The sequence below is a fragment of the Hylobates moloch genome, unplaced genomic scaffold, assembly GCF_009828535.3.
Source record: "Hylobates moloch isolate HMO894 unplaced genomic scaffold, HMol_V3 SCAFFOLD_8, whole genome shotgun sequence".
NCBI lineage: Eukaryota > Metazoa > Chordata > Mammalia > Primates > Hylobatidae > Hylobates > Hylobates moloch.
In genome coordinates, this window is record NW_026652283.1 from 13,351,666 (window position 1) to 13,377,419 (window position 25,754).

The 25,754-nt window shown below is 43.2% G+C and overlaps 1 protein-coding gene across 1 annotated transcript in view; it reads right to left on the minus strand.

Moving 5' to 3' along the window:
• Nucleotides 1-25,529, minus strand: part of PLBD1 (phospholipase B domain containing 1) — a 63,516-nt gene extending 37,987 nt beyond the window's left edge. The window contains exons 1-2 of the mRNA XM_032159698.2: nt 25,373-25,529; nt 10,625-10,844 (exon numbers count right to left, since the gene is read on the minus strand). Of these exons, the coding sequence (XP_032015589.1) occupies nt 10,625-10,844; nt 25,373-25,487 (335 nt within the window). The 5' untranslated portion in view covers nt 25,488-25,529. The remainder of the gene's footprint in view (nt 1-10,624; nt 10,845-25,372) is intronic.
• Between the last annotated feature and the right edge of the window lie 225 nt (nt 25,530-25,754).

A 25,754-nucleotide genomic window follows, 5' to 3' on the forward strand; every position in this document is an offset into this window, starting at 1 on the left:
CAACACACTCTAAAAAAGATCATACTGGCTGGGCGCGGTGGCTCACACCTGTAATCCCAGCACTTTGGGAGGCCGAGGCAGGCGGATCACGACGTCAGGAGATCGAGACCATCCTGACTAACACAGTGAAACCCCATCTGTACTAAAAATGGAAAAAATTAGCCAGGCGTGGTGGCCGGTGCCTGTAGTCCCAGCTACTTGGGAGGTTGAGGCAGGAGAACGGCATGAACTCGGGAGGCGGAGCTTGCAGAGATTCTTTATTTTAAAACTTAAAAAAATTAAAAATGTCTCATATGATGTACAGTTAATATTTTTAATTGATTAAAATAATCCACTTATATTTACTGGGATTTTAATATTCTTGGATTTATTTCTATAATCTTTTCTGTTTTCCATTTACTATCCCTTTATTTGTCCCCTCTTTCATGTTTTCTTTGTTTAGATAATACTTTTGTTATTTTCTTTTCAGTTCTGCTGATTTAAAACCTATAGAACGTATTTTTATTCTTAATATTAAAAAGATATAACTAGTATTTTCTTATAAAGTCTAAATGAGTTTTATATTTCCCTCTTCCTCCAAACATAAAGCATATTTTAGCAAATTTTAACTACCCATTGACATCCTCCATCATGTTATTGTTTAAAGGTTTAGTTTTACCTTTTTAATTAAAAGTTTTGATTTAAAAAGTATTTTCTTAGGCCGAGCACAATGGTTCACACCTGTAATCCCAGCATTTTGGGAGGTTGAGGTGGGCGGATCACGAGGTCAGGAGTTTGAGAACAGCCTGGCCAACATGGTGAAACCCCATCTCTACTAAAAATACACACACACAAAAATTAGCCGGACCTGGAGGCGTGCACCTGTAATCCCAGCTACTCCAGAGGCTGAGGCAGGAGAATCGCTTAAACCTGGGAGGCAGAGGTTGCAGTGAGCCAAGATCATGCCATTGCATTCCAGCCTGGGCAACACAGCAAGACTCCATCTCGGGAAAAAAAATAAAAATTATTTTCTTTTTAACCTTTACAATTAAATTGCACTGATTTTTTGTTTCTTGTATTAACAATTGTTCCTTACATACCACACTTTCCCTCCTATTATATTTGCTAAAGTATATCCTCTAACAGTTTAATAGAAGTCTCTGGGAGGAAAACTGTTTTAATTTATGTATCTGAACATATTCTTATTTTGCCCCTACTCTTGGATAATTTAAATGGTTATAACATTCTAGTAAGATATTTCTCCTCAGTACTTTTAAGATAATATCTTGGTATCTTCTGTCACTATTGCTGATGATCAGCAATATGCTTCCTAGCTGAAATTCCTTTGTAGTTAATGTCTTTCCTTCCTAATAGCTTTTAAGATTGTTCCCTTTATCTTCAATTGTCTGCAGTCTCATCTGCTGCATTATAGCAATTTAAAAGGCTGTGTCTTCCAACTAAGGACTTGTGGGTTTTTTGTTTTTTTTTTTTGAGATGGAGTCTTGCTCTGTCACCCAGGCTGGAGGGCTGCGGTGCAATCTTGGTTCACTGCAACTGCCGCCTCCCAAGTTCAAGGAATTCTCCTGCCTCAGCCTCCTGAGTAGCTGGGACTACTGGCATTTGCCACCATGCCTGGCTAATTTTTGTTATTTTTAGTAGAGATGGGGTTTTGTCATATTGGCCAGGCTGATCTTGAACTCCTGACCTCAGGTGATCCACCCACCTCAGCCTCCCAAAGTACTGGGATTATAGGAGTGAGCCACTGCACTGGGCCCGTTTTTTCCATTTTGATAAATTCTCAGCAATTACCTTGTCAGTTATTACTTATCTGCAGTTGCCTCTAGTCTCTTTTTCTGAAACTCCTAATAGGTCTATATCAGAGTTTCTCAATCTAATTGCTATGTCTAATAACAGTTTTTTCATAATTTTTACCCCTTTATCTCTTTGGGCTGTGTATCGTATAAATCCCTCAATTCTAATATCTGATTCAGAATTTTTTCTCTGATTGTATCTAGTCTAGGGTTTGTCTATGTATTGAGATTTTTAAAAGTTAACTTCTATAATTTTCTTTTATATTTTAACAAGTTCTTTTAAAAAATCCATCTTCTTACGTCTTACTCCTTGTTTAATAAATTCTCCAAGTTTTCTTTCATTTATAACTTAAAGCACTCTATGCAAATTTAAAGTCTTTGTTAAACCATCCTAAAAATTAATCTGGAGTATATTCATATTGTTGATTTTGTTGACTGTCTTTCGACTTCTTTGTGGATTTTGGAACTTTGGTGTGTAGGCATTTTTCTTTCCCCCCTCTCTGTCTCTCTCCTTCTCTCCCCCCATGCCTCCCTCTTTCCCTGTCCAAATGCCTCCCTCTGAGTCCTAGGAACCAGGTCTTACAGTGCCTTTTTGGGACTTCCATCCTATGGAATATTGCAGCGATATTTGTAAATAACTAAACCAGCTGTGAATGATTGGGCTTTTGGTTGCCACTGCCTCCCCACCCCCCACCCCCAAGCTTACTGTTTCTTATAAATCTGTAGGCTAGGACTTACATCACCAACACTATTTTGTGGCCTCCTTTCTACAAGCAGTTAAAAGCATCAAGGTTACTTCTGGCTCCCAGCCTTTACTCAGCTCACTCAGAGCCTGAGGCCCTCCCCCATCAGCAGGTGGCTGCCTCTGCTGGCTTCAGGCCAAGGGCCAGCAGATCCATATTTTATCACTTTGCTTTCTGTTCAATTTCTGGTAGAAGAGACATTTAATCTTGTTCTGGAGCCCAGCTGTGTTACTATGAGGTTTTCTTTCTACATATTTTCCCTATAATTTGCTGTAAGTTTAGAGCAAAGAGGAAGTCCCTGCACCCTCTGGACTGAATATTTACAGTCCTCATTCTGATTTTTATCTGATGCTTTTCACTGATGTAGGGAGTTCAGAATTGGAGGCCATTCTGGATTCCAAGAATGGGAATTTGGCTCCTACACTTTGAAGCTTTAGATATTCTTTATCTAGTTGTTTCTAGAACTGAAACTAATAAACTGAGAATAGTTTTATTGCTGGTGAAGTACACGACATTATGATCCTTTGAAATTTTTTATTTTATGGTCCTGGAATTTAATAAAATTTACCTCATGAGAATTTTTTCTTCGAATTACCTGTGTGTATATATTAAATTGAATCATCACATTTAACTATTATTTACATATAGTTTATGCTATCACATACCTCTGCTTTGATCCATTCGGTTACTTTCTACCACCTCTAAATACAAGAGCAAGAACAGCAATAAAGCTAGACAAGTGTGTGGGTGACAAGAAAGGGATCCTCTGTCCTGGCCTCGTGCTCTTAAAATGAGTTATATGAAGGCCAGCACAGTGGCTCACACCTGTAATTCCAGCAGTTTGGGAAGCCGAGGCTGGCAGATTGCTTGAGATCAGGAGTTCAAGACCAGCTTTGGCAACATGGCAAAACCCCATCTCTACTAAAAATATAAAAAGCCAGGCATGGTGGCACATGCCTGTAACCCCAGCACTCGGGTGGTTGAGGCACAAGAATTGCTTGAACCCAGGAGGCTGAGGTTGCAGTGAGCAGAGATCATGACTCCGCACTCCAGCCTGAGCAACAGAGCAAGGTTCCATCTCAAAACAAACAAACAAATAAGTGACAGTTATATGAAAATAGTTTTATTTATTGGAAACCAATAACTTGTGGGCTCTTCACTTACAATGCTCACTCAGGTAAAGAAACAAAAAATTCATACTTTTTATCCAAAGTCTTCCATCACTGCACCCTGCCTAGCTCCACCCAGAATTCCAGATCTCCCACATTTTTCAGTCTATTTCAAGATAAGGCAGTAGTTCTCAACTGGCATGATTTTTCCCTGTAGGGAGCATTTCTGGAGACATTTTTGGTTGTCACACTGAGTGAGGGAGAAGGTGCAACTGGTAGCTAGTGGGTAGAGGCCACAGATGCTGCTAAAGATCCCACAAGGTACAGAACAGCTTACCACAGCCAAGAATAATCCAACCCAAAATGTCAATATTGCCTAGATGGGAAAATCCTTAAACCGAGGAACATAAATCCTGACCTGAATGTCATTGCTGAGGGTGTCTCCTACATAACCGTATACAAGACAGATGGAAATACAGGAAGGCAACTGAGCCAGAATTATTATTATTATTATTTTTTTTTTTTTTTTTTGAGACGGAGTCTCGCTATGTTGCCCAGGCTGCAGTGCAGTGGCGCAATCTCGGCTCACTGCAACCTCCGCCTGCCAGGTTCACGCCATTCTCCTGCCTCAGCCTCCCGAGTAGCTGGGACTACAGGTGCCCGCGTCCGCGCCCGTGAGCCAGAATTATTAAAATTTTTCTTCTGGTTTCTTTTTTTTCTTTTTTCTTTTTTTCAGATGGAGTCTAGCTCTGTCACCCAGGCTGGAGTGCAGTGGTGTGATCTCAGCTCACTGCAAGTTTTGCCACCGAGATTCAAGCAATTCTACTGCCTTAGCCTCCCAGGTAGCTAGGATTACAGGCGTGCGCCACCACACCCGGCTAATTTTGTATTTTTAGTAGACATGGGGTTTCATCATGTTAGTCAGGCTGGTTTTGAACTCCTGACCTCAGGTGATCCGCCCGCCTTGGCCTCCCAAAGTGCTGGGATTACAGGTGTGAGTCACTGCGCCTGGCTTTTTTTTTTTTTTTTCTTGTGTGTGGAGACTAGCTTTTTTGATTCTGACATTCAGTACAAGGGGAGAGAAACCTCCACCTTGAGATGAGGAGTGGGGGCCTCAGCTGATCCTGCCACACACAGGGGCTCTAAGGAATACAATCTTCTTGCAGTCTCTTCAGGTTGAGGCCCTTCCCTGATCCCTGGGCCTGGGACCCTACACTTCTGTGTGGCGGAGCAATGTAGTGTAACATTAAAGAATCCAGGCTTCGAGCTCTGAGTTGAAAGCTTGACTCCACTACTTCTAAGCTGTATCTTACTGAAAGCAGGATTCCCAAATTCTCCATGCTTCTGAATTCTCATCAGAGGCAACACTAGTGTCAACCTCATGGATGAGTTAGGTTTAGTTTCAGCTCCTGCAGTGTGTAAAGTCAGTAAGTTTCCTGCTAATTTGGCTGAGATTTTGCTCACATTTACCTCTTCAACACCTCTTCTACATGCTGGGAATCAGAAAGACATGTGCACACCCATCTTTCCCAGAATCTTTTTGCATGATGGCAATAATCATTTAGCACCTGTCATGTACTACCTCCTACGCTCTCCTGTTTGGACTCCCTGAGTCAGAGACCATATTTGGCTCCTTTAGTATTTCCCACAGTGATGAATCCATTTGTCTGTGGTAGCAGGGCATCTGCATGCAAACTCTGGGGCTCGATAGCCTCCTTTCCAATCCTGGCTCCTAATCACAAGCGTCGTGACTTTCAGCTAGTTACCTAACTTCCCAAGTTTTCATATAAATAATATGAAGATTATAATGATACATACCTCATGGTATTGTGGATTAAATAACTCAACATATGTCAAATGCTTTGAACAGTCTGACACATTGTAAATGGTATATAAGTGCTGGTTATCATCGTCATTGGTATTTTGTGGTCAATTTTAAGTTACAAATAATTACAATTTGATACATCATTGGAAATTTTTGAGGGTGGGCCGGGCGCGGTGGCTCACGCCTGTAATCCCAGCATTTTGGGAGGCTGAGGCAGACGGATCGCCTGAGGTCAGGAGTTTGAGACCAGCCTGGCCAACATGGTGAAACCCTGACTCTACTAAAAATACAAAAATTAGCTGGGAGTGGTGGTGCATGCCTGTAATCCCAGCTACTCAGGAGGCTGAGCCTAGAGAATCGCTTGAACCTGGGAGGCGGAGGTTGCAGTAAGCCGAGATGGTGCCACTGCACTCCAGCCTGGGTAACAGAGGGAGACTCCATCTCAAAAAAAAAAAAAGAAGAAATTGAAATTTTTGAGGGTGAGGCTGTGTCTGAGTTTGCTTTGCCCACAGTCTGGACCTGGAAGCATATTCAGTTTCTAACACCAAACGGAGCAAAAGAGGTACCACCAAGCACAAAGGAGGTCCCACCATTGACTACTTTCTCTAATTGTGCCATGGCCTTACTAGAAGCTCTTCTTCACTGTCTTAGCAATGTTGTCTCAACACATTAATGTAAGTAAAAGGAGTTGCCTTTGAAGAATGTAGTCAGGAACCAACTCCCTACGTTTCTTCCTATCCTCAGTGCCAGGCACAAAGTAGCAAAACAAGTGTTTGTTGTGCTGAGTTGACTCATTCAAACTGTGTAATACCAGAGGAGGGAGTTTCAGCAGCCGCATGAACAACACAAGAGATCAGCTGCTTTATTAAAAACTAGAGCAGACCAGGTCCCCGTACCCTTATCACCATGCTTTCCAGATAGGTTTCATGTCTCGTTTTATTAAAAATCGATCCATGATTATTTAACAGTCTTTATATCATTCATGAGACATCAAAGGCTGAATCTGTAACTCTTAGGGAACCATCCCATAGAGTTAAAAATCAGAGGAAGAATCTTCAGTTTGGTCAAGGCTGCTACCATCACACTCCATTACATGGACATATACCTCATACTTAGAATTTGTTTCTAATAGAACTGGAACAATAGAATCCATTAAACCTAATTAGCATGTAATTAAGTAATGGCTGGGAGCAAAGCACTATGCCAGACATCTGGGGTCTATAAAGATTAACAAAATAGGGTGGCCGTCGAGGCACTAACAGGTGGTAGAGGACAGAGATGGAGCTCTAATCCAGTGGGAATGAAATCTTAAAAAGCTTCATCAAGAAGACAGCATTTGAGATGGCCTTTGAGCTGCATCAAAGACGGCAGAGCAGAGGTCCTCTCAGGCTTTTGGTACCACATGTATGGGAAGCCCCTCTTTGAGAGGGGTGGGAAAATGACCACAGTCACAAACACTAGACAGAGACGACAGAGAGGTCATCTTTCAAATTTAGGAAAACTCGGACACTCTGTGCTCCAAGTAGAGAAGGACTGTTGGGAGCACGTCCATCCAAGGCCTTCCACACATGGCCCCCATTTGCCTTTTGAAACCCACCGTCCTTTGATTGTTCAACTGGAGCCTCCACTCCTCGCTCCTTGTTTTTGTTTTTTTTTTTGAGATGGAGTTTCACTCTTGTTGCCCAGGCTGGAGTGCAGTGGCGCAATCTCAGCTCACTGCAACCTCTGCCTCCTTGTTGGAGCGATTCTCCTTCCTCAGCCCCCCAAGTAGCTGGGATTACAGATGCATACCACCATGCCAGGCTAATTTTTGTATTTTTAGTAGAGACGGGGTTTCGCCATGTTGGCCAGGCTGGTCTCGAACTCCTGACCGCAGGTGATCCTCCCACCTCGGCCTCCCAAAGTGTTGGGATTACAGGCGTGAGCCACCGTGCCCGTCCACTCCTCACTCCTTATAAATGCAACTTATTCATTTCAGACTCAGCACCTTTTTTCAGTACTCTGTTCCATTACATTCTGCTCAGAATGACTTTATCCCTCTTCCCAGCCAAACCCAGTAGTTCTCTTCTATCAAGCACCAGGCCTACAACTCACTTCCTCCACAAAGCCTTCTTTGACTATTCTGGCCACTGTGGTGCTTTTCTCTTTTGTGCTCTGTACTTATGGCTAACAAGCTCTTTTGAGGTTGTTCTCTGCAGTAGAGTTGCTAGCAAGAGTGACCCAGCTTTTCCTTAAGGATGTGGTTTTAGAGATTCTAGAGCTATCTCTGCCCCATTCCTGATCATTCGCCCATGGGCTCCTGCTACAGGTCTGAAGGGAAGGCAGACTCAGATCCTCAAAACCTGCATCACAATTTGCAGGAAGTGTTTTTGTTTGTTTGTTTTTAAAATTTTCAAAGGCTGACTTATACATGTCAACTTTTCTTCGAAAGGACATGGCAAAAAGCCTAATTAAACAAGAAAACAGTTCCTGAATAGTAGCTGAGTATCCTTTTTTAAGAAACAAAATTACCAGCCTGGGAAACATAGTGAGACCTCATCTCTACTAAAAATAAAAAATTAGGCTGGACGCAGTGGCTCACGCCTGTAACCCCAGCACTTGGGAGGCCAAGGCAGGTGGATCATCTGAGGTCAGGAGTTCAAGACCAGCCTGACCAACATGGAGAAACCCCGTCTCTACTAAAAATACAAAATTAGCCGGGCGTGGTGGCTTATGCCTGCAGTCCCATCTACTTGGGAGACTGAGGCAGAAGAATCACCTGAACCCGGGAGGCGGAGGTTGCAGTAAACTGAGATCGCGCCATTGCACTCTAGCCTGGGCAACAAGAGTGAAACTCCATCTTGAAAAAAAAAAAAATTATTTGAATGTGGTAGCTCACACCTGTAGGCTCAACTACTGCGGAGGCTGAGGTGGGAAGATCTCTTGAGCTCAGGAGGTCAAGGCTGCAGTGAGCCATGATTGTGCCACTGCACTCCAGCCTGGTAACAGAGCAAGACCCTGTCTGAAAATAAATAAATACATAAATAAAATTTGTGCTTTAATACAGGCCTGGCACGGTGGTTCATGCCTGTAATCCCAGCACTTTGGGAGGACAAGGTGGGAGGATCATGAGGTCAGGAGTTCGAGACCAGCCTGGCCAATGTGGTGAAACTCCATCTCTACTAAAAATACAAAAATTAGCTGGCTATGGTGGCACGCACCTGTAGTCCTAGCTACTAGGGAGGCTGAAGCTCGAGAATTGCTTGAATCCGAGAGGCAGAGGTTGCAGTGAGCCGAGATTGCGCCACTGCACTCCAGCCTGGGCGACAGAGCGAGACTCTAACTCAAAACAAACAAACAATTTTTACTCTAATGCAGAAGTGTTTTTAAAAAGTTATTATTAGAATGGCTTCTTTTTCTATAGTTTTTTTGGTTAGTGGATAAAGTTACTCAAGAATAGGTCAATGCTTTACCTAAAAAATGAAGGTGAAATGATAAAGCCACCTTCAAAAGTGGCTGCTATGAGATGTTAAGGCTTATTTTTTTCTGAGACATAAGAGTATCAGAGGTGCCACCTTTGTCAAAGCCCTCTAAATCTCCGTGAGCTCTAACAGTAACACCAACAGAAATATCCAAGGGAAACATGTGCTTTCTCAGAACATTCTCAGAGATTAGGGCTGCTTTCTGCAGATCACAGTTTCCATCAATAACCCATTGTATATGTCACTCATGAGTTAATCTAACCTATTTATATTCACACAACTTTGGTTCAAATTATTTCTTCAAACTCACGACTCAATTTAAATAACACAATCAGAATTCAATGCAAACAGAAGTGGATAAAGATTTGGAGAAGTTCAGATTTTTACCTGTATAAAATGGTTTTAAACATGTTTAAAAAATCTAATTCAGTTTATGAAGTTTCATACATCTATGAATAGTATGCTGTTAAGGAGATTTGTATGATAGGGTAAAAAAATTAGGTATAAAAATAAAAACAAAAATTTGTAGTTTGAATGAAAAAAGAGCAACCAGAGCTCAATAACTAGTCATTCAACATCTGACACAATTGCCAGTACTCAAAATAGATTAAGACTGACATTTCACTTACTATGACTAAGGCAGTAACAGCCCAAGTAAAGTTTGGTTAAACTGCACTCAACATTCTAGGTCACAGAGAATAAAAGAGGCAAGCAAAGTCATCAAGACACTTTTTATATCAAAGGAGGGATGACAGTCGATTAAATTGCAACTTTATTTTCCTTAAAGACCTCTTCTCTAAAAGGCATGTATTCTGATTGCATTATTATTAATTACATCCTTGTTACATTTATAAGGCAAGGCAAGGACACTAGAATCAAGTAACGGTAGAACCAGAAGAAACATTTATTTTAGACTCATTATAATTTCAATTTAAAAATCTCTGCCCATATGGAGCTATTGTTTCAAGATGGCTGGAAATAAATGCACCAACCGTTTATTTTTAATTACTCTTCCCTGCTCTGTTGTTCTCAAGGAGTGACCCCACCTCTCATTTGCTTTCTACCAGACAAGTGACTAGTAGGATGAAATGACTTTGCTGTCCTTTAAAATCATTTCATGGCTGTGTATAGTGGCTCACACCTGTAATTCCAACACTGTGGGAGGCAAAGATGGGAGGATGGCTTGAGCTCAGGAGCTTAGGACCAGCCTGGGCAACATGGGGAGACCCTGTCTTTGCAAAAATATATAAAATAAAACAAACTAGTTTCATGGGATGGGAAGATTTTTAAGAAGTAAGTGCCATGAGAATTAAAGAGTGCCACACTTGGAGGTTTTGTTCCTTTTAGGCAGGTACTGATTATAGGAAGAAATGCAATTCTGGGCTGGGCGCAGTGGCTCATGCTTGTGGTCCCAACTACTCAGGAGGTTGAGGTGGAAGGATTGCGTGAGCCCAGGAGGTCAAGGCTGCAATGAGCTATGAGCGCCACTGCACTGCAGCCTTGCAACAAAGCGAGACCCTGTCCCATGCCTCACCCCCGCAAAAATGCAACTCTGATAATGTCTCTATCACACACGTGAAGAACTCCAGCTACTCTTCAGTTCTAATGTGCAATGCCAGGAAGATGAGAGTCACTGTGGAACATGGGAAGGACAGGGGTTGCCTGGCAGTGGCTCCACCATGACTGGGATACTTACGGGGCAGTGAGGTAACCCTCCAAAAAGCCAGCCACAAACATGATGATCTCATTGCTCAGGGCTTGAGAGCCATAGCCAGCTCTGATCTCCAGGATGCCCCAGCCTGTGGTTTTCACAGAGTTATTGTAAAAGCCATAGGCGTCCCCATTCTTGTCCATTACATTTTTGACTTGTACTGTCTTTTCAGCAGGCATCCAGTATGCAGTTGCATAGTAGACTCCTAGAAGAAAAGGGAATAATGATAAAAATGCCATTCAAATGAGTTGTGAGGCATTTTTTTCTATGTATCCAACAATTTCAAGACGTTTGCTTTTAAAGATTTCCGTTCTATTAGAATTGGGAAATCTGCCGTTACAGTTTGCCCTTATTCCAAGTGGGGAAAAACTGGAACCTCGATCAAGGGGGATAAGCCCAAAACACAAAGAGCAAGGTCAAAGGTGGGGATGTAGCTACAGCATCATAGAGGTGAGCCTGAGTGCTTCATCCTTAGAGGGTGGGAATCTGGGCAGGGCTGGAGCTGGACCTTATGCCAACTTCTTGAGAGCCTGTTCGGAGGTTCTAGCAGGATAGCTCAGCTAGTTGTATACCCTTGACTGAAGACCAGTCCTCCTCTATCAGGGGTGGTCGTCGTCTTTGACTGAGCAATCACCTTCAGGAGGGACACACATGGAGCAGTGAGGGAGGAAGGGGATACCCGCCTAGTCAGCCAGATCAACCAAATCAACCCTGGTGGTCAATGGGGTGACAGATGTCGCAGCCAGATCACCCTCATATCCTACGCCCACTTCTTAATTCAGACAAGAATAGGGCTCTTGTCCCTAGTCAGCAACTTCTTCCATCCCCCTTAATAGGTGGAACAAAACATCACCTTTCTCAGGCTCCTTATCTCATGTCTCCTGCTTAATTCATCTAATGTCATATGACATTAGATTCTTCGCAGAAAAAGTAGAAGCTATCACCTGTGACTCCGTATGGTGTTGATAATTTTGTGGGTCCATCCCTACACAATCCCTGCACTCATCACGCCCATCTCTCCGTTCTGGTTCACCTCCATCCTTTGACCCAAGCTCTGGATCTCACCCTCCCACCTTCTTTATATACTTTATGTACTTTATATACCTTGTTCTATACTGTATCTTCTTGCTCCTGTGCCCTAAAGCTCCCTCTCTCGGCAGTAGCTTCTCCCCCTTTGGCATAGTTAACATGCTCCATTGTCTCATAGCTAAAAATAAACCAACTACAGAAGCCATCTGGATCCTGTGACCCAATGGAGCTATTGCTGGAATCTCTCACTCCCTTCATGAAATCATTACAGAGTTTAAAGTGTCCACACTGAATCAGGGACTGTTTTGAGTGCTGGTGACAGAGCTGTGAACATGACTGGCACAGTTCCAGGCCTCGCCTTCTGGAAAGAGGAATGCACTCCCACCTGCACTTCCTCCTCCTGTCCCTTGCCCCAGCCGGCTGCAGTCTGGTCTCCACCTCCAGGATACCAGTGCGGCTTCTGCCTGGGTCACTAACAAAATCCTTGAGTCCTAATGTCATAAGAACTTCTGAAAGCCTTGGACTCATGACCACTTATTCTTAAAACTCTTTCCTCCCACGGCCTTTGGGACTCTACACCCTCCCCAGTCTCCTTCTCCTGTGCCTGCCTTTTTCCTCATTCTCCCCACAGGTTCCTCTTTATCTTCAATACCCCACAGCACACTTGATAACACAATCTGGATGATTCCATCGCACGAGAGATTCGAAATATCCTCCATCGTGGTGTTTTCTCTCTCAGTGATCTCCCAGCCTGAAATTTGAATCCATCCTGGCTTCCTTCCTCTCTCTCATAACTTATGTTTAATCAAAGCCTCCTAAATATCTCTCCCACCAGTCTTTACCTCTTTATCCCTACATTTCTACGCTACTTTAGGTAACACAACTAGCCGTTTAAGTATAGAAGAGGACTTTTTCAAGGTTTCTCTGACCTTTAATCCATTCTTCGTTCTCTGCCAGAGTAGCATTTCTAAAATGTGAACTGATTTTGTTAGCTTGCCTGCTAAGAATGTTCAATAGTTTCTATTTCCTAAAAGTTCTGCTGCCAGGCGCAGTGGCTCACACCTGTAATCCCAGCACTTTGGGAGACCAAGGAGGACGGATCACCTGAGGTCAGGGGTTCGCAACCAGCCTGGCCAACATGGAGAAACCTCGTCTCTACTAAAAATACAAAATGAGCCAGGCGTGGTGGTGTGTGCCTGTAATCCCAGCTACACGGGAGGCTGAGGCAGAAGAAATGCTTGAACCCGGGAGGGAGAGGTTGCTGTGAACCTAGATTGTGCCATTGCACTCCAGCCTGGGCAAAAAAAGTGTGAAACTCTGTCTCAAAAACAAACAAACAAAAAACAAAACAAAAAGTTCTGCTTCCCACTTGGCCTTCGTGACCTGGTGCCATCTACCTATCCAGCTTCCTCATCACCCACATGCACATTCCATGATCCAGAGACCATCACATACAGCTCTCCAACCTGCCAGTAACTAGGTCAAAACCTTTGATTTTGCAGATGCTACTTTTTCTGCCTGGCGTTTTCCCTCTTGTTAGCCACCTAGCAATCTCGAAATTGCTATTTAGAACTCAGGAAGCAGCACCTCTGTTGCAGGGGATGCCTTCCTCTACAAGCTCAATGCTTGTAAGCACACCATCTTTATGCCTTGTCACACCGTACTGTAACTTACATGCTTGCCCCTGCTCCTAGACTAGAAGCCCCCTGAGGCCAGAGACTGTGTCCTCAGCACTTGTAGTGCCTGGCCCATAATGGGTACTCAATAAATATTTGTAAAAGGAAGGAAGACTTAGGAAGAAAGAGAAAGAAACAAGGAAATAAGACATGGAGAAAGGAAATGGTAAAATATGACGCGTTCTTTTCTCTGTCTGAGAAGCCACTGCACATGTGCTCTGGTTGAAGAATCTATACATTCAGGTCAGTCATCAGAGAGGTGGGATGAGGCCAGAATGACTCTCAGGTTTTAGGCTGAGACTCAGCGGATGGATGTTGTATCATTTATCAAGAAAGGAAGCACATGGACAATATGTCTGGGAGGGATCAGGAGTTTAGTTTTAGACATATTGAGTTTTTAGTGATTAAGAGGCTAGAAAGTTTTCAGATTAAATATTTACACAGGGTTATTTGTTGGCAAACGTTCCAAATTGGACCAACATTTTACTTTTTTTTTTTTGATGGAGTTCTGTCACCCAGGCTGGAGTGCAATGGCAAGATCTCAGCTCACCACAACCTCCACCTCCCGGTTTCAAACGATTCTCCTGCCTCAGCCTCCCAAGTAGCTGGGACTACAGGCATGCACCATCACATCCGGCTAATTTTGTATTTTTAGTAGAGACATTGTTTCTCCAGGTTGGTCAGGCTGGTCTCAAGCTCCCGACCTCAGGTGATCCGCCTGCCTCAGCCTCCCAAAGTGCTGGGATTACAGGCATGAACCACCATGCCTGGCCAACATTTTACTTTTTGATGTTCAGATTGTCTATCAGTCGGGTGCAGTGGCTTATTGCCGTAATTCCAGCATTTTGGGAGGCCGAGGCAGGCGGATCACCTGAGGCCAGGAGTTTGAGACCAGGCTGACCAACATGGAGAAACTCCGTCTCTACTAAAAATACAAAATTAGGTGGGTGTGGTGACGCATGCCTGTAATCCCAACTACTTGGGAGGCAAGGGCAGGAGAATCACTTGAACCTGGGAGGCAGAGGTTGCAGTGAGCCGAGATCGCGCTATTGCACTTCAGCCTGGGTAACAAACAAGAGCGGAATTCCCTCTCAAAAAAAAAAAAGACTGTCTATCACACTTTTCAAAATAAGACATACATGTGGCCAACACGCATGTGAAAGAAAGCTCAACATCACTGATAATTAGCAAAATGCAAATCAAAACCACAATGAGATACCATCCCACATGAGTCAAAATGGCTATTATTTAAAATGTCAAAAAAATAAGAGGTGCTGGTGAGGTTTCAGAGAAAAAGGAATGTTTATACACTGTCGGTGAGAGTGTAAATTAGTTCAACCATTGTGGTGATTCCTCAAAGACCTAAAAGCAGAAATACCATTCAACCCAGTAATCCCATTACTGGGCATATACTCAAAGGAATATAAATCGTTCTGTCATAAAGACACATGCACACATATGTTCACTGCAGCACTACTCACAACAGCAAAGACATGGAATCAACCTAAAGGCCCATCAGTGGCAGACTGGATAAAGAAATTGTGGTACATATACAGCATGAAATACTATGCAGCCACAAAAAAGGATAAAATAATGTGCTTTGCAGGAACATGGATGGAGCTGGAAACCATTATCCTGAGCAAACTAACATAGGAACAGAAAACCAAATACTGCCCGCTCTCACTTATAAGTAGGAGCTAAACGATGAGACACATCATTTAGTCCATTATGTTTCTAATGGACACATAGAAGGGAACAACAGACACTGGGGCCTACTTCAGGGTGGAGGGAAGAAGGAGAGAATTAGGAAAAATAATGGGTACTAAGCTTAATACCTGGGTGATGAAATAATTCATACAATAACTCCTGTGACACACATTTACCTATATAGTAAACCCGCACATGTATCCCTGAACTTAAAATAAAAGTTAAAAACAGAAATACCATTCAACTCAGTAATCCCATTACTGGGCATATACCCAAAGGAATATAAATTGTTCTATCATAAAGACACTTGCACACGTATGTTCACTGCAGCATTATTCACAATAGCAAAGACACGGAATCAACCTAAAGGCCCATCAGTGGTAGACTGGATAAAGAAATTGTGGTACATATATACCATGAAATACTATGCAGCCAAAAAAAAAACTGCCTATAAAATATGCACTAAAAGTAGAGTCTTAATACTGAGCATCATGGCACCGTGGTCCAGGGGCTCGGTGATAGGCTGGGGCTTAGTCAGGCTTAGAAACTAATCCTGATTAAACGCTTAAGGAATGATCTGAGTAGGCCGAAGTCAATTTACTTCTGAGTACAATGACCATCATGGCCGGCCTTCGCAATCATTAAATGGAAGTAATGGCATTAAGAAATAGGGAGGTGTCAAATAATTTGCCAATAAACTGCGGGTGACAAATAATTGTCTGATCGTTAATGGAGCCATTTGGCCACAATTTGACAATTGTAGGCAGCACCCACGGAAACTTCCCTTCTCCACCCAAAGGCAATAAATGTGTTTTCAAAATTTATTTTTGACCATATATCCCCAGCTTTTCTCACACATTCCCTTCCACCCTCACCTCCAGGGAGCCTTGTAGGGAAATGAGGAAGTGTGGCTGCTTGAATAAAAAGTGGAGTCATAAACAGGAACCACAAAAGAAAAAAGGAAGGTGTGTCTCTTCTCTTTTCTTTCTACCCATAAAGCATGATTTTAGCTTTTTCTTATTCTCCAAAACCTTGGCATTTCTCATCTTAAGCACCCCAGGCCTGCCTTCCCCTTCCCTTTCCAATTAATCAACTTCTTTTTGCTGTAATTTGGGGCTTGCTCAAGGTAACCTGAGTACTAAACCAAGAGCTATGTTTTCACTGTTGCTGGTCCTACCTAATTTCCTGACCACAAAAAGAAACTTCTGCAAATATGTGCTTTTTTGACACTCGTGTACCTCCATGCATGAAAAAAACCTTTGCTCAATCCCCAAGAGATTCTGGTGAGAAAAATGTCCTTCCAACAGTTTAGCATTGTCCATTCCAACATTTAGCCAAAGTTTGGCTTTGAGAATAAAGCCAAAATCAGAGTTTTCACTCCACTCCAACCGAGGTCCTCCATTCCTCAATGTTTTCTCTAAGTTTCAACTCTTCCTGGTTTTCCCAGTATTCATGCTATTTTCTGATTTTCTTAAATCCTGTAATAGTTTAAGCCATTTTACTTTTCCACTTTTTAAAAACATCTTCATGATGGGAGGTGGATGGTATGAAAAATGTAATAGCGAAAAGGTAGAAAAATAGTACATAATTCTAATGCAAACCTAGTTTTATACAAGCTCTGTGAAAGCGCGGACTGTTTCTGCTTAACACTCTATAAACCTGACAAAATAATGTTTCTTTGATGAATCTAGTTTGTGTGTGTTCTTTAAATGAAAAGAAAGCCATTTATTTATTTATTTATTTATTTATTTTTGAGCTGGTGTCTCGCTCTGTTGCTCAGGCTGGAGTGCAGTGGCACAATCACAGCTCACTACAGCCTGGAATTCCTGGCTTCAAGCAATCCTCTTACCTGAGCCTCCCAGAAAAGGAAGCTCCTCAGAGCACTCATTCACAGAAGTTAGTATGAAATAACTCAAGTAATTGTCTTCAAGCCTGGGTGAGAGACTTACTAAACGGCTCAGAATCTTGGATTAAGTCTATCCAGCCCCAAGAACAAGAGCTATTTGTTGGCATTTTGTTTAGAGCTGTGAAAAGGAAAAGTCAGAATTCAAACATTTTAACAGCAATATCCTCAAAATCAATGCACTGGATTAAATATCTGTTAAATGAATGGGAATGTTATTTATAAAAAGTATTTTTCTTCTATAAATAAAGATGGAAAATGTGCCATCATTTTTATATTTCTCTCTATGTAAAAGCCCAAACACCAAAATTAAATTTTTTATTAATATTTACTTGTATACTCCGATTAATATTTTATTTATTTAATTTTTTTTTTTTTTGAGACAGAGTTTTCACTCTTGTTGCCCCAGGCTGGAGTGCAATGGTGCGATCTTGGCTCACAATCTCTGCCTCCTGGGTTCAAGCGATTCTCCTGCCTCAGCCTCCCAAGGTGCGGGGATTACAGGCATGCACCGCCATGCCTGGCTAATTTTGTATTTTTAGTACACACGGGGTTTCTCCATGTTGGTCAGGCTGGTCTTGAACTCTCGACCTCAGGTGATTTGCCTGCCTTGGCCTCCCCAAGTGCTGGGATTACAGGCATGAGCCACTGCGCCTGGCCCGGTTAATATTTTCTATGAGTGCATTGTTTTCAGTTGAAAAAAATTCCTACCCTGTCTTAGAAAGAAAAAATGTATAAAATACTCATAAGTAGCTTAAAGTATTCTCTCCCATATTTGGATTCTATAATATTTTTTCTAGCACCTCATTTATGAAAGAGCAGGTAGTTTTCAACCCCAAGCAATGCAATGTTTACTTAATATATTCAGAAGTCAGAGGGGAAAAAAAGAGAAAGAAATGAGAAAGAGAACAAGCAAAAAAGATGTTAGTGAAAATAGAAAAAAATTATAATGAGAACAATCTATTCATACTGGGTTTAGCTGAAAATTCATTGGTTTTGGTCCTTGAATTGCTTTTCTCTTTTATGCCTGTTCAACTAGTCTCTCGGTATACCTCTGTGCACCTTGGCATTGCACTTGCCTTCTTTGAAAAGTCTCTCAGTAAATTGATACCTGGTTTTTGGATTTGTTTTGACTCTTCATCGGAGTCACTAAGGAAATAACTGATTTGTAAATTAAACAATCTCCGGTAAACGAAATTGTAAGTAGGTGTTTAAGCCTTGGCTCTCTCCAGAGATCAGAGACTAAGATGCCTGCTGGAAGGAGGATTATTTTGGCAAGTACTCCCAGAGAACAGGAGTGATGGGCTGGGAGAGCGAAAGGGAGGAACACCGATACAAGGGTGCGTTCTGAGCTGGTTTCCACTGTGGACACGGGGATTGATCCCACTGGGACTAGACTCGGAAATCTTCATCCCAGGGACGGAGGACCCAGCTACCTGCTCCGTTAACTACAAAGGTCAAACGTTGCCCTAGGAAGTGTTCACTCCCTCACTCCATGTCTGCATGTGCTCCAGGACTAAGTGGCTGTGATTTCAGAGACGCCCTGAGGTGGAAAGTAAGAGACTTCTACAGTGAGGTTGAGATGAGGCGCCTCAGGTCACCTGCATGAAGTGGAAATAAAAGGCAAGAGAGAGGATGTGAGGTGGGCTGCAGGGTCAAGAAGTGCGGGACGCACTAGATAAGTAGAAAGGGATACAGCTTTAAAAACTAGCTTCAAAACAACAATCCACGAATGCAGAAAAATGCTGGAGATCTGCTTAGATCTGGAATGATCCCTTTCCTTCATCCCGTTGAAACATACCGATTTGTCACTGGCGGCTGAAATCAGAGTTCTTGCCAAAAGCCCTATCAGCAGAAAGTCAACTTTGCCCCATTCTGGTTCCATACTGTTAGGTCAGTCCTCATCTATTCATTAATTATGTATATGTGTCTGCTTGGTCCTAAAAATTTGATTACAAGCTCCTTGCAAATGAGAGGTGGAGTCTCACATTTCATTGTATCCACTCCCTTGGGCCTAGCACAGTGCTTTATGGATTACGTGGCCACCTAGATCCCAAACTTTCTTTTTTTTTTGAGACAGAGTTTCGCTCTTGTTGCCAAGGCTGGAATGCAATGGCACGGTCTCGGCTCACCGCAACCTCCGCATCCCGGGTTCAAGCAATTCTCTTGCCTCAGCCTCCCGAGTAGCTGGGATCACAAGCATGCGCCCCCATACCCAGCTAATTTTGTGTTTTTAGTAGAGACGGGGTTTCTCCATGTTGGTCAGGCTGGTCTTGAACTCCCAACCTAAAGTGATCTGCCTGCCTTGACCTCCCAAAGTGCTGGGATTATAGGCGTGAGCCCCGCACCTGGCCTGGATCCCAAACTTTCACACTGGCTGGGAAGGTCACACCTGGTGACAGACTTTATCAAGTTATATAAACTTGATAGTATAGTCATTCTTGATTTCTAATTATGAATTAGAACTTTGGTGTCTTAGGTTTGCAAAGGACCTTGAAGAGAATAACACCGGTGTGAATAACTTGACACTCCCTTATGCTGAAATTATTACTGCATATGCAAGGCAGATAGACAAATTTCAGAGGCAGCCTGTCTCTTTCAGTGAAGTGCTCATTCTGTTTTCAACTCTCTCAATCAAGAGACTTCCACAATTTTCTCTAGGAAGACTGTAACATGGCCAGGTGTGGTAGTTCATGCCTGTAATCCCATCACTTTGGAGGCCAAGGCAGGCTGATTACCTGAGGTCAGGAGTTTGAGACCAACCTGCCCAACACAGTGAAACTCCTGTCTCTACTTAAAAATACAAAAATTAGCCAGGTGCGGTGGCACACGCTTGTAATCCCAGCTACCTGGGAGGCTGAGGTAGGAGGTTCGCTGGAACCCAGGAGGTGGAGGTCTCAGTGAGTTGAGATTGCACCACTGCAGTCCAGCCTGGGTGACAGAGTGAGACTCCCTCTCAAAAAAAAAAAAAAAAGATTGTAACTGTAACATGATATGTTATCTGTGTAGACAGTGTTTCAAGTTTTAAGCTAAAATTTCCCCATAATTTCACTACCTCTATTTCATTTTTTACCACATTAAGTAAATTCCTGTTTTGCAGTAGTACAAAGAAGCTCCGTAATTACATTATTAATACATTTTCTAGTCACATTTTCAAGCCGGATGTTCGAAAGATTGTAACATATAAGTCGTATAAACTAGACTCTATTCCATTTTTTTAAAAGGCAAAACCTAAATGCATAAACATTACTTAAAATGCTGAAGAAAATAAATCCCTTGGGTTTTATTCCATGAAGGGTACCACTACCTCTTTTGTTTTGCTGTCTCCATAGTTAATGCCTTATAATGTGAAATCTAACAAAAACAAAAGATAACAAGTGACAATGTAAAATTCATGTCTAAGGAAGTATGAAAACAAAAATTTCTTTTCTGCATGTCAGAACACTCAAGACAAAGTTCATATTTTCATAGTATATATATTATAAAAATAAGCCACCATGAAAATGTTTTAAAAAAATTGTTTTACTTCAATGTAAACACTGAAGGAGGATCCTTTTAAATTTTCTTCTAAAAAAAGATTTTTATCTTTGCTACCAAATTTATGTTTTCAGAAGGACCAGGAAACAAAGTTTAATAATGAAGATAAGTGGGCACTTTCTTCAGACTTTGTTCTGGAACTTATATTGTGTACATTATGCAAACAAGTTGATAAAGGGAGAGCACAAGAAAATGTTCAAGTTGGGACTGGGCACGATGGCTCACACCTGTAATCTCAGCACCTGGGGAGGCCAAGGCAGGAGATGCACTTGAGGCCAGGAGTTCGAGACCAACCTGGGCAACATGGTGAACCTCATCTCTACAAAAAATACAAAAATCAACCAGGCATGGTGGGTGCATGCCTGTATCCCAGTTACTTGGGAGGCTGAGGCATGAGAATCACTTGAACCTGGGAGGTGGAGGTTGCAGGGAGCCAAGATCGCGCCTTTGCACTCCAGCTTGGGCGACAGAGCAAGACTCTGTCCCAAAAAAAAATAAATAAATAAAAATAAAAATTACTTCAAAGCACATGGGTTATCATCTTCAATCCTGCCTGCCTTATCAAGACATGATAACTTTTTGCCAGGCACGGTGGCTCATGCCTGTAATCCCAGCACTTTGGGAGGCCGAGGCAGGCAGATCACGAGGTCAGGGGATCGAGACCATCCTGGCTAACACAGTGAAACCCCGTCTCTACTAAAAATACAAAAAAATTAAAAGTTAGCCAGGCGTGGTGGCGGGCAACTACCTGGGAGGCTGAGGCAGGAGAATGGCGTGAACCCGGGAGGCAAGGCTTGCAGTGAGCCGAGATCGCGCCACTGCACTCCAGCCTGGGCGACAGAGTGAGACTCTGTCTCAAAAAAAAAAAAAAAAAAAGACATGATAACTTCTTAGAGAAAAACAACTTCAGTGGCCACTCAATCATACAGCACTTACTGCATGTCAGGCACACTGTTTCTCACAACAACCCCATGAGATAGACACTTGTAATATCCACCTTCCAGATGAGGAAACCAAAGTACATATAGAGAAAATAACTGACTAAAGGTCACATGGCAAGTGCTGGAGCCAGGATTAGGGTTCCAAAGGATTTCCTCTTTCTGGAATTCTGTGTTACCTCTCTTATACTATACTTCCAAGAATGAAGGACTTCCATGTAAAGAATGAACATACCGAGCAACTGTGAGGCCTTACGTCGAGTGAATTTAGAAATAAGAATGTCCTCAGAGACCAGGTGGAGTGGCTGTCGCCTGAACCCCGGGGCTTTGGGAAATGAACCTGTGGGAGGATCACTTGCGAGCAAGAGTTTGAGACCAACCCGGGTAACATAGTGAGACTCTGTCTCTACAAATAATTTTTTTTTTTTAATTAGCCAAGTGTGGTGGTGTGCACCTGTAGTCCCATCTACTCTAGGGATGCAATGAGCTATGATCGTACCACTGTACTCCAGCCTGGGTGACACAGCAAGGCCCTATCTCCAAATAAATGAATAAATAAATAAGAATGTCTGCAGAGTTAAAGGAGCAACTGAAATTGACCCCAATCATAGGTCTGCCAAATCACCTTATGGAGACTGAATGTTCCAGGATGTTAAACTTTTTGATAACCAGATAAAGGCATTAACTGTTATTCTCAAGTGGACACTGGTAAGCCATGGCAATGTGGAAAAGGCAGTGTCCCAACATCAGGGACCAGCAATGCCAGGCAAGCACCGTGCAATGGAGGGGCACTCTCTCGGCTGACTCAAGTGTATGATGCCTACCAGGAGACAGACAAATCAGGCCTCCAGCCTGACAATCTGTGATGTTATCTACCCCCATGTGGCTTGATTACAGTGAGAAAGTGCCTAGAGCAGACCTCACAAATATCCAGTCTGCCTAACAGTTATATTTCTAACTAAAAATTAACACTAAATCTGATGAATAGACTTGGGTGTGTATCAGGGTGAATCAGCTTCCTTAGTTCTGATCAGATATGGAGCACTGGAAAGACTGAATTTCTGGAGTCTAGCCCTGCAAGACTGAGGGCCAGATTCTGAACCAGTTTTACCAATATACATATCATCTTATGAGTCTCTCAGCAGCCAACCCTAAATAAGAATGCCTGCAGAGTTAAAGGATCAACTGAAAGTGACTCCAATCATAGGTCTGCCAAATCACCTTATGGAGAGTGAATGACTTCCAAGATGTTAAACTTTTTCAGAACCAGATAAAGGTATGATTTATTTCTCTAGTGACCACCTGACTTCTCCATACATACCACTTAGAAAAAATTATATAAGGACCTTCTAAAATCAATTATGGGGCTTTTGGTCTGGAAAGATAAAGGTAACACCATATGTCCGAAATCATAGCTTGAAAGATTTGGCTAGAATGACTTGTGCAATTATTTGTCAACTTCTGGAATAATAAAACTATGAAGTAACTTTTACAAGTTGAAGAATAAGCAAGAATTAACTAAAAGTGGCCAGGCATGGTAGCTCACACCTGTAATCCCAGCACTTTGGGAGGCTGAGGCGGGCAGATCACTTGAGGCCAGCAGTTCGAGACCAGTCTGGCCAACCTGTTGAAATCCTGTCTTTACAAAAAATATAAAAATTAGCCGTGCGTGGTGGTGTGTGCCTGTAATCCCAGCTACTCGGGAGGCTGTCAGGAGAATTGCTTGAACCAAAGAGACGGAGGTTGCAGTGAGCCGAGATCATGCCACTATACCCAGCCTGGGGAGAGAATAAAAATAATAGAAAATAATAGTAAAAAAAAAATAATAATAAAAGTAAAATTAAAAATTGAAGGAGTTGTTTTTGGATAGATAGATGCATGTTAGTGGATATAAAATCCATTCCAAGGGGATGGACATGCAATCCCTTTAGTGTTTACTGAATTCCTACTAACTTCAGGGTACTGAGCTGGGTACTTCAGAGAACACATGACAAGTGAGAGGTAGCAAGTCCCAGTTCTTTACTCTTCAGTTGTTCGCAGGCTAGTAGAAGGTTAATACAAAGACCCAAAAAGCCTCAGAGGAAAACAGATTAATGTGGGTAGGACAAAGGAAACAGAGATCTCATCTGCTGAAATAGTGTGGCATCACCAGACATCCTTAACACCTAGGTAAGTAAGAATCCTTTCCAGATTGCTGGGCATGGTCCTGTCAGGATCAGTTCATCTCAGAAATGTCCTTACTTTCTGCCTTGGCTCCAGAACCTCCAAGCATGGAGTCAGCTTCCTTGGAGGAACTGTTTAAGATGCAGTTTCTTACAAGGTGGTACCTTCTTGAATAAATAGTGCTCCATCTTCAGAAAAACAGCACCTCTATCTCACTCCTCAGGCTGCCCCCTCCACCTACAAAAACACTTAATCTCAATAGTCCAAAAAACAGAAAAGGAATAAAGATTTTAGCCAGCATTCCAAACACAAAAGCTACCTCCACTTTTGGGACCCTCCCCAGCCTCCCCTAGGTACATCTGAATGAGCTGTCTCCCTAGACTAGAAGTAGGCACCAAGGCCACCTCCATAGTTTAGGCAAAGAACACAGAAAATCACCAGTCAGGAGCCTGTGGGTATATCTGATCCCACAGACTGGCACAGACTGGAAAGATTTAAGATTGAAGAGTGATAACTGGGCAAGTTTCAAAAACGAAGGCACTTGATGATGGAAGGTAGTGTAACAAGAATCGGTACACATATTTAGGAAGGGGCATCCTCCCCAAGCCCCACCCTACTCTTGTACAAGGTCAGCACAGAAAAGGGGGTTATGAAATAAAACAAAATTAATTCTCTTATTATTACTTTAGAATTCTTTCAAGTCCCTTATAGTTCATAATCTTCACCTCCTTAGGAATAGAAATCATAAATCCAAGGCTTTTTCATTTCATTTTGGCAAAGGACGTAGATTTGCATGAATACCTGTAGAGATAAAACCTGTTTTTCCAAGAGGGAAGTAGTTAAGCAAATGCCCTCTGGCATCCCCTAACTCAGTCTTATTTGCTGTGTTATCTTTATGCGAATTACTTCTCATCAATCTCCGTTTTCTCATCTGCAGAATGGGGAATATAATCCTATTTAGGATTATATATTAAAAAAAAAAAAAAAAAAAAAAACCGGACGGGCGCGGTGGCTCATGCCTGTAATCCCAGCACTTTGGGAGGCCGAGGCAGGCGGATCGCCCGAGTCAGGCGTTCGAGACCAGCCTGTCCAACATGGTGAAACCTCGTCTCTACTAATAATGCACAAATTAGCTAGGCATGGTGGCGGACGCCTGTAATCCTAGCTACTTGGGAAGCTGAGGGAGGATAATCGCTTGAACCTGGGAGGCGGAGGTTGCAGTAAGCCGAGATCACACCACTGCACTCCAGCCTCGCCGACAGAGCGCGACTCCGTCTCAACAGCAACAACAACAACAACAACAACAAAACCAAAAGGCCCTTAAGCCCACTGCCTGGCACATATCAAACCGACAATCGTGCAATCGTGATTTTAAGCCAAAGTCACTGTAAATTTTTAAAACACAAAACAAATGGCAAGCCAGAACCATACCTCCCTACAATCTGGATAAATATATTTAGATGTCCATTGGCTGGAGTTTTTAGGACCAGCCCAGGCTCTGTGGGCCAAGAATCGGCGCAGGAGCGAACTGATTTGTTGGCCGAGAATTCGGGCCAAAACTTGTAAAGTTGGCAGACGCACTCGCCATGCCCTTCTCAAGTGCCCTTGCTGCGCAGCCGCAGGGCTGGAGCGAGACCGCCCGTCAGAGGCGCGTTTCTCTGAGTTCACCCAGGAACCAGACGCCCGCTGGACGTCAACTCGGCCGGACGCGGGGCACGGGCGCGAATAGGCTCCTAGAAGCCTATCCGGGCGCCCCCTGCCCAGGGCGCGCTCTGCTCACCTGCCGGGTTCGGCGGCTCCGCTGTGGCCAACAACAGCGGCGGCAGCAGCAGCAGCAGCAGAAGCCGCGGCTGCGGTGGCAGCCCCGGGCGCCCGCCCGGACCGCCGCGAGTCATCGCTCCACGGCCGCGACCTTCCTCTGCGGGATTAGGCGGCCGCGGCGGCCCGCGGTGGCAGAAGTTGCGAGAGAGGCTCCTGGTCTACTCAGGGGCGCCGCCTCTCCGAGGTGGGGCGTCCTCAACTTTCCTCTTTCAAGAGCCCGGCCTGCTCCGGGCTCTGAGGGGCGAGGACGCTTCACGTGGTAGCCTGAGGCCCACCCCGCCTAGGAAAGGCGGATCCTTTCCGTCTGACCCTCTAGCAACCCGTGGGCCGGTCTGGGAAAG